We start from the raw sequence: 9,876 nt of genomic DNA, 5'->3' as shown, positions 1-9,876 counted from the left end.
CTGAACGTGGACTACAAGATCCTCGCCAAAGTTCTGGCTAACAGGCTGAAGGCCGTCATCGGACAGATCATCCACCCGGATCAGACTTGCGGCATTCCTGGCCGCCGGATTGCGGACAGCCTAGCGCTCATCCGGGACACGGTCCAATACATCAAAGACCGCCGTGTGCACATGGCCCTGGTCAGTCTTGATCAGGAAAAGGCCTTTGACCGTGTCTCCCATGGGTTTATGTGCAGAGCCCTGCGCAGGTTTGGTCTCGGGGAAATGTTTTGTTCGTATGTTGACCTCATGTACAATGACATTTGTAGTACGGTGCAGGTGAACGGCTGGAAAACTGACCCCTTCCCGGTCCACTCCGGGGTCAGACAAGGCTGCCCTCTCTCACCTCTGCTTTTTGTTTGCTGTATAGAGCTCTTCGCGGAATGCATCAGACAGAATCCAGAGATCGGGGGAATCACCACGCCGGGACCAGACAGAAGGGAAGTGAAGTGCTCGCTCTACATGGACGACGTGACGGTGTTCTGTGCCAACCAGCGCTCCATCGACCTGCTCGTCCAGACCTGCGAGGACTTCGGCCAAGCTTCGGGAGCAAAAGTCAACTGCGGGAAGTCGGAAGTCATGCTCTTCAGAAAGTGGTTCCTGCTTTCTTCTGCATCCATGCCCTTCCGCATCAAGACAGACTTCATGAAAATCCTGGGGGTTTGGTTTGGTGCTGAGGGCGCAGCCCTGAAGTCTTGGGAGGAGAGACTGTCGAAGATGAGGCAAAAGTTTGGATTTTGGAGCCTCAGAGACCTTACCATCGACGGGAAGACACTGTTACTCTGCAGCGAGATTCTCCCTGTGTTGCAGTACCTCGCCCAGGCCTGGCCCCCACGGGTCAACACCTGTAAGGCCATCACCAGGGCGGTGTTTCACTTCATCTGGGGCTCCAAGATGGACAGAGTGAAGTGGGAAGTCATGTTCAAGGAACCACTCAAGGGCGGGAAGGGCGTGCCCGACATCGCCACCCAACTGAGGGTGTTCTTTGCCTGCAACTGCATCCGCAGAACTTTGCCCAAAAGGATTATGGACTCTGGCGGGAACGCAATGTCACGCTTCTTCCTGTTGCCTCTCTGGAGGTCCCTCGGATGGAACAATTGGGACAGTTCCATCCCCTACAACTGGGACACTCCTTGGTACTACCTGGATACCTTCAAGTTTATCAAGGAGCAGGGGCTACAGGGAGTCAAGCCTGACTTGTGGAAACCGAAGATAATCTACAAGCTCATCAGAGCAAGTGACATTTTGGAGTCGGTTCCAGGCCTGCCTTCAGACACCTGCAAGGTGGTCTGGAGGAATGTTTCTTCAAACATCCTCACCAACAGGCACAAGGACCTGGCATGGATGGCAATCCAAGGGGGGTTGCCTCTCAGGACATTCATGCATGCCAGGAACCTGAGCAGATACAGACACTGCCCCTTCTGCATCATCCACGAGGAAACGGCTCATCACGTTTTCTGGGAGTGCTCTTTTGCTCAGGACCTGTTGAGGGCCCTGGAACCTGAACTCAAGGACTTTGTACCACAGACAGCCACAACACACTTTGAGGTGTTGAATGGACTTTTCTGTGGAACTTTTTCTCTGGAGGACATTGACAGCGCCTGGCGGGTGCTGTGTTGTTTTAAGGACGCTTTATGGTGCGCCAGGAAGCGCCTCATCCACCAGCGGGAGAGGATGTCCATTGAGGACTGCCGCAGACTGATACTCAGTCTGTTCAGGGACTATACCTTGATGGACTTTAAGGAGTAAGAGGACGTCTGAAGATCTCCCCTTCCCCCTATTCCCCCTTGCGTGTCTTTGTCCCTTCAATAAAGCTTCGGGCCTGTGACCCCTTTTTTCCCCTCCCCCCCCTCACACCCGATGCTTATTGTATATTGTAATAATCGTATCTTGCATGACTTTGTAATGGTAGGAAATGTTCTTTGTCTTAGGATGCTATGGTCTCGGGGTAAGCGGCGTTATGCATGACGTGTTGGTCTGGGGATTAGTCCACCACGCACATCACGTCAGGCATCATACCGCTGAGTGAATGTATTTATTGAATGTATTTATCGTATGCCTGGAACTATATTGCAATGTGGTGTGCTGCGTCGCAGTATAGGGTGAGATATACCCCGATAACGAGTATCATGTTTTTTTATACTTCTGTAATAAAGTATCTTTTTCAATCAAAAAAAAAATTTCCTCTTCAGCATAAGGCAGCATGACCTCTTCAAGTATTCTGATGTATTCAAACTGATCCATGATCCCTGGTATGCGATAAATAGGCCCAACACCGTAGTATGAGAAACATCCCCATATCATGATGCTTGCGCAACCATGCTTCACTGTCTTCACAGTGTACTGTGGCTTGAATTCAGTGTTTGGGGGTCGTCTGACAAACTGTCTCCGGCCACTAGACCCAAAAAGAACAATCTTACTTTCATCAGTCCACAAAATGTTGCGCCATTTCTCTTTAGGCCAGTCAATGTGCTCTTTGGCAAATTGTAACCTCTTCAGCACATGTCTTTTTTTCAACAGTGGGACTTTGCGGGGCCTTCTTGCAGATAGCTTGGCTTCACATAGGCGTCTTCTAATTGTAACAGTACTCACAGGTAACTTTACACCTTCTTTGATCTTCCTGGAGCTTATTGTTGGCTGAGTCCTTGCCATTTTGGCTATTCTTCTATCCATTTGAATGGTAGTTTTTCGCTTTCTTCCACGTCTTTCAGGTTTTGGTTGCCATTTTAAAGCATTTACGATCAGTTTAGCTGAACATCCTATCATTTTCTGCACTTCTTTATATGTTTTCCCCTCTCCAATCAACTTTTTAATCAAGGTACGCTGTTCTTCTGAACAATGTCTGGAACAACCCATTTTCCTCAGAATTTCAGAAATAAATGCACTGTAACCAGCATGTACAACATTTGCTGCCTTCCTTCCTTAAATAAGGGCAATAATTGGCACCTGTTTTTCAAAGAATGAATGACCTCATTAATAGAACTCCACACTGCTATTATTTTGAACATGCCCCTTTCAATTAGTGATTCAATTACACAGAATCAGCAGCATGCATGTCATGACTGTTGGGTCTGTTGGATTTCTATTACTCTACTACACCTGCTAGGAAATTATTTGCCATGTAGAAATATCATTTCTACCAAAAACAGTGATCAGGTTATTGATGTCTGACTTGTATAATAGTGTAAATTTGCTGTCACCTCAAAACAACTCAACACACAGTCATTAATGTCTAAACCGCAGACAACAAAAGTGAGTACATCCCTAAGTGAAAATGTCCAAATTGGGCACAAAGTGTCAATATTTTGTGTGGCCGCCATTATTTTCCAGCACTGCCTTAATCCTCTTGGGCATGGAGTTCACCAGAGCTTCACAGGTTGCCAGTGGAGTCCTCTTCCACTCCTACATGATGACATCACGGAGCTGATGGATATTAGAGACCTTGCGCCCTTCCACCTTCCCTTTTGAGGATGCCCCACAGATGCTCAATAGGGTTTAGGTCTGGAGACATGCTTGGCCAGTCCATCACCTTTACCCTCAGCTTCTTTAGCAAGGCAGTGGTCATCTTGGAGGTGTGTTTGGGGTCATTATCATGTTGGAATACTGCCCTGCGGCCCAGTCTCCGAAGGGAGGGGCATCATGCTCTGCTTCAGTATGTCACAGTACATGTTGGCATTCATGGTTCCCTCAATGAACTGTAGCTCCCCAGTGCCGGCAGCACTCATGCAGCCCCAGACCATGACACTCCCACCACCATGCTTGACTGTAGGCAAGACACAGTTGTCTTTGTACTTCTCACCTGGTTGCCACCACACACCCTTGACACCATCTGAACCAAATACGTTTATCTTGGTCTCATCAGACCACAGAAAATGGTTCCAGTAATCCATGTCCTTAGTCTGCTTGTCATCAGCAAACTGTTTGCGTTCTTTCTTGTGCATCATCTTTAGAAGAGGCTTCCTTCTGGGATGACAGCCATGCAGACCAATTTGATGCAGTGTGCGGCATATGGTCTGAGCCCTGACAGGCTGACCCCCACCCCTTCAACCTCTGAAGCAATGCTAGCAGCACTCATATGTCTATTTCCCAAAGACAACCTCTGGATATGACGCTAAGCACGTGCACTCCACTTCTTTGGTCGACCATGGCAAGGCCTGTTCTGAGTGGAACCTGTCCTGTTAAACCACTGTATGGTCTTGGCCATCGTGCTGCAGCTCAGTTTCAGGGTCTTGCCAATCTTCTTATAGCCTAGGCCATCTTTATGTAAAGCAACAATTCTTTTTTTCAGATCCTCAGAGAGTTTTTTGCCATGAGGTGCCATGTTGAACTTCCAGTGACCAATATGAGAGAGTGAGAGCGGTAACACCAAATTTAACACACCTGCTCCCCATTCACACCTGAGACCTTGTAACACTGACAAGTCACATTACACCGGGGAGGGAAAATGGCTAACTGGGCCCTATTTGGACACTTTCACTTAGGGGTGTACTCACTTTTGTTGCCTGCGGTTTAGACATTAATGGGTGTGTAGCGCTACTCAAAAGCAATAAATCACATATTATGAACTAATATATGCATAATATAAATAAATGTGAGAAACCATATATAAAGTGACACAACATGCAAATAACATAAATGTGACCTAATCCACATGGGATCTTCAAATGTTTGACCGTGGCCTGACCCTTAACGGATCCAGAAGTGGACAAAGTGAATAGTAAACACCCTGAGGAAGTCACATGATTAACATGACGCAACGGTAGGCAGGCAGTGACGCACTTCCGGCCTGGATGGCATTTTACTACACCCAGCAAGTATACCCATGCAAATACACCCAGAACATGAGGTTCTAAATGCTTGTTGAGTAAGGATAACACTGTGAGTGCAAAATTTTTAATACTTTGCTTACTTGTGAATGCAATAAAAGGTAGTACACTATGGGAAGTTCTACCTACGTTTACTGAGAGATTGGCTTACACCCCACCCGTATACCTGGAGAGGATATCGCCACCAATACACACATCCCTGAGAGGGAGATCGTTGCAGGGGGAGGTATGCAGTGACAGAGGAATCATATACATGGAGGATCTAGTTTTGTGATCCCAAAAATGTTTTGACCCCTGCGGGTTGAAGCAAGGAGGTGAGCGGCTAATTTAGCTACTTACGGATATCCTTCTGTGGTTACCCACATTCACCATCCACGGGCACGAGTGTCTTTCTTTTTCTGGATTGCGTGGTGTTGTTAGCACCATTTTAGACTTTTTTCACATATTTTTTGTGTTGTGTCATGCGTTTATGTTGCATGTTCATTGTCATAAAAGTTACACAGATATTTCCTCTATTGCATATATATATTTTTTTGTTCATTTGATATATATCTGATTTATATACCTTCTGTATGGAAACACTATTTAGTGTTTGGGGTTAATGAATAACTTATTTTTTATGTAGTGTTTATGCACATTTGGTATTACAGAGATTTTCACTTGCATGTTTATGCGTTTTCCTTGATTTGAGTCCAATTTGTGGACATATCACTTATTAGTCCCAGTTTGGACTAGTTTATTTTTTATTTTACTATCCACCATCACCCCAGATCCCACTTAGGATCTATTCATTTCTGTACCATACTTGTTGTAAGTATTGGTTCACATATTTCTGTTATTACCATCAATGTGGTGGTTTACTATTCACTTTGTCCACTTCTGGATCCGTTAAGGCTCAGGCCACGGTCAGACATTTGAAGATCCCATGTGGATCAGGTCACATTTATGTTATTTGCACATTGTGTCACTTTATATACGGTTTCTCACATTTATTTATATTATGCATATATTAGTTCATAATATGTGATTTATTGCTTTTGAGTAGCGCTACATCATTTCTTTCTTATCTCATTTCATTATCATTTGGTATATGATTGGATGTTAGCAGCTTCTCACACCATTTATAATGGGTTTACACCATTATTAATGGCTGTGTGTTGAGTTATTTTGAGGGGACAGCAAATTTACACTGTTATACAAGCTGTACACTCACTACGCCACATTGTAGCAAAGTGTAATTTCTTCAGTGTTGTCACATGAAAAGATATAATAGATTGTAAGCTCCCAGGATGAGGCCCTCCTATCCCTCTTGTATTGAACTGTATTGTTGCTGTATTGTCTCCCGTTATATTGTAAAGCGCTGAGCAAACTGTTGGTGCTATATAAATCCTGTATAATAATAATAATAATATTTACAAAAATGTGAGGGGTGTACTCACTTCTGGGAGATACTGTGTATATATGTGTGGATATATATGTGTGTGTGTGTGTTTTTATGTGTTTATTTTTTAGCTTTTTTTTTTTAAGAATCTTTTATGTTTCATATATCTTCTAGAATTTCCCTTATATAAGTTTTTATCTTTTCTATTACTTTTATTTACTTTAACACTAAGAGGTGAGATGCAACGGTTCTGTTAAGGAATACAACACACCTACTGAGAAATTATGTCTCCATGATAGGCAGGAAGAATATATACCCACTAAAACTACAAAAAAAAGGTTTTTGAACAGTGACCTAAAATGTTTATTTACATTTGTGCATATTTGTTTATTTTGGCTCTGCACACCAATAGAAGCAGCCACAGCATATTTCACAGGGCCCAGGCTGAAATGGCAGGTGACTTCCTGGTAAAGCAGACAGGAAACCCACCTTTTGGGATCAGTGGATGGGTATGTGTATTGTGAACCTAGATCTTTAGCTGGACCCAGCAGGATATCATAGCTCACAGACCTGAAATTCACAATAGTGTCTACATAACACCCAGAGCCTCAGATTCATTCTGACCCCCCCATGGCCATTGTCACACCTGAGGTCTTTGATCATTGTTACCGCCCACTAGTCTTGCTATAAAAGGGGATCAGGAAGGGAGGAAGGGATTCACCATCCAGAAAGCAACAACACAGGCACCCATCACACAGTGAGGATCTGGTTGACCAGAACAAAAAAAAAAGGACTTTGTGTGATGGCTGAATATAGCCAGGAGAATGGACAATATTTTCCTTCCTACTTCGCCACTGGTCAGATGGAATATTCAGACTCACAGACCCCTGTTATGAGGGCAAGTGTAGCCCCATTCCAGAAGAAAGATTTCCAGCAGCCCCAAGGTAAAATACTTTTTTAAGTCTTGCACAGTTATTATTTTGGCTTTAACTGAATATTATACATTGTACACATTATTTCTTATATTAACTATAATACTTTTCTATAAAAAATTATAAGAATGGGAACTTTAATTTGAATTTCTATTAACAAATGCACCAACATATACACTAATATATTAAATGCATTATTATAGATCACATGTTATCTTTTATTTAAATGGTTAAAATAATAATATTTTCATAACTTTTGGGAATGCGTAACTCTTTTGCTCAGGCCTGTAGTTAAAAAAACGTGAATTTTTGGAAAGCTTGTTACTAATACGGATAAGTTATAGTTATATTTAATTGTTGATTTATATAGTTTAGTTACATTGATAACATGTTTTGCAAATCATTACAACTTGTATCTGTTAATGACTAATATGTGATTACACTGCTGATGTGTTATATTTAATAAATTATTAATATGGAACAGATATAACATAATAATAAAGTTAAAAAGTGGCATGCATATACATTACCCTGAAAATATCTTATAAAATGTATTTTACATTTGGTTAGTATTTATGTCATCTTATGACTTATATTTTATAGAGTAGTTTTTTCCTCCTGTATAAAATAACTTGTACTGTATATGTTAAATGTAAGTCTCATTGTGAATGTAGTCTCTACGACACATACAGTAACTGTTATAATGAAAAGTATTTCCAAAAACCCTCGAAGAACATGGCCAATCAACTCTATGTAACTCAAGCACTCTTTGGAATAGCGAAACAATTAAATTAGAATCCTTATACTTGGGACATTTGATCCCTTGGGCAATGATTTAGGATTATAGTCCCAGCTGATGCTGTTCCAAACAGGCCACTTAGCTATTGCCTATTTTGTCTAGCATGAATTAATTTAGCTATGGAAGAATAGAAGGTATTGATCAATGATAGATATTCACATATGGGGATGTTATACTAATTATTGTCTTCTTCCAGAACATGTCAGTCCCCCGACCAATGATGAGCTCAGAGGAGCACCATCAAAAAAAGTGAGCAGTCAGCCCCAGGCCTCAGATACAGCGGTGTGCCAACGCAGAAAAAGGACTGTCTACAACCAGGCACAGCTGGACACACTAGAGCGATACTTCAAGACCAACATGTACCCAGATATCCACCACCGGGAGCTGCTGGCCAAACAAATGTGCCTACCTGAATCCAGAATCCAGGTATGTATTCACTTTTAGTGTCAGATTCCAATTGCAAGCAATTCTATTTCTTTCTGGAATTTCAGCCAAAACATTTTTTTCTGGTCTTGACTAGGCTCCCAAGCTGCAGAGATTCACTCTCAGTTGTTCTAGGAACTTGTTTATTCAGGTCATTGCATAACTTGTGGTAGTTTCCTAATGTTAATGCACAAGTCAAGTTGCAATTAACTATTTACTTCTTATCTAGAATTAAAGAAAGGACTTCATTGTATGGCCAATATTTCATATTCAGAATTGTCATAAGTTTTTAATAACATGCTTTCCAACCTACTACTATTTACCCCACATTTACATGTTGTACTTATTGAAGTCTCCTGTTTTCTTACAGGTCTGGTTCCAAAATAGAAGGGCCAAGGCCAGACGAAAGGGCGTGAAATCAGCCAACTTGCAAGTAGAAGAGGCATATTCCTGTTCACTTGGTGACAACAAATACATGTACTCCTCCACACCAACATCTCATATCCACCAACAGCAAATCCTGAATTGTCAGGAAGAAGTACAACTACAGGGCAACCCCCAGCAGGAAATTTTCCAACAGTCTGAATTTCATGGATACCCTCAATACTCCTGCCAAGCGAGCAGGGTTTATCTGCAAACTATGGAATCTAACATACCCATGGTAAACCAACAACAGTTCTACAATCAGGTGAACCCAGTTATGGGCTTCAATAACCAAGGAATAGATCTGAGCAGAGGACAGTTCCAAGCAAACATGAATTATACAATGGATTATTCCAACTTCCAACCCAACAAAACCACCTCTCCAGACACAAGTGTGAACTTTCCACCTGTCTCAGTCTCTACAGCTATGGACAGCTGTATTGGACTTAATACTTTTCCCTCTCAACCACAGTATCCAATGCCAGTCATTGAGAATGACTTTTTCAACCACAAGTGCCCCATCTCTGACTCTGGAGTCAGCAGCAGATCCACAGAATTTGGGTCTGACTGTGATGGAGATCTCACCATTGTCTTAAACAGTCTGTAAGCAGGATTGAGTGTAATAGACTCAATTCTGTTTATGGGCAGTTCTACAAAATTCATGATTAATTTAGCACTTTTTACAAGAGTGGATTAGGTATCTTCCTATCATTCTGCTGACTCCTGGATGTCAGAGTTTAACTTCATATGATGTGATCAACAGCTCTAGGACATTCAGAAGCATAAATGGACTTGACCCGAACGACTTCCCCATGGGAAATATATAATACCCTTCAAGTGATTCATCTGTACATGTCGGAATTGAAAGGAAGCAAATGTGCAATAATTTTAATTACTGGATGTTAATATGTTGTATATTGGTATAAAAAAAGTGCAGCACTAAAATCACAATAACAGATTAAATGTATCAAGTGTAACAGTAAAGTGCAAAACATAAGTATATAAAACTTGCGTATACAATGAACAGCAAATCAGCAAGCGAAAACGCAATTG

The 9,876-nt window shown here is 42.1% G+C and overlaps 2 protein-coding genes across 2 annotated transcripts; both read left to right on the top strand.

Annotated features, from left to right (window-relative positions):
* The first annotated feature begins 618 nt into the window (after positions 1–618).
* Positions 619–1,788, top strand: LOC149456424 (uncharacterized). The gene has a single exon (XM_089685003.1). The coding sequence runs from the start codon at positions 619–621 to the stop codon at positions 1,786–1,788; it is 1,170 nt and encodes a 389-aa protein (XP_089541129.1).
* A 5,260-nt stretch (positions 1,789–7,048) lies between these two features.
* Positions 7,049–9,430, top strand: LOC149456423 (homeobox protein Mix.2-like). Its single transcript, XM_089685001.1, has 3 exons — positions 7,049–7,190; positions 8,174–8,403; positions 8,771–9,430. Exons 1-3 carry the CDS (start codon positions 7,049–7,051, stop codon positions 9,428–9,430), a joined length of 1,032 nt encoding a protein of 343 aa, XP_089541127.1.
* Positions 9,431–9,876: the final 446 nt, after the last annotated feature.

Source organism: Staurois parvus, unplaced genomic scaffold, assembly GCF_062004578.1.
Source record: "Staurois parvus isolate SC_StPar_1 unplaced genomic scaffold, SC_StPar_1.0 ptg000362l, whole genome shotgun sequence".
NCBI classification, from domain to species: Eukaryota; Metazoa; Chordata; class Amphibia; order Anura; family Ranidae; genus Staurois; species Staurois parvus.
Note: the sequence above shows the minus strand (reverse complement) of the source record. Positions and strands in the feature narration are given on the sequence as shown.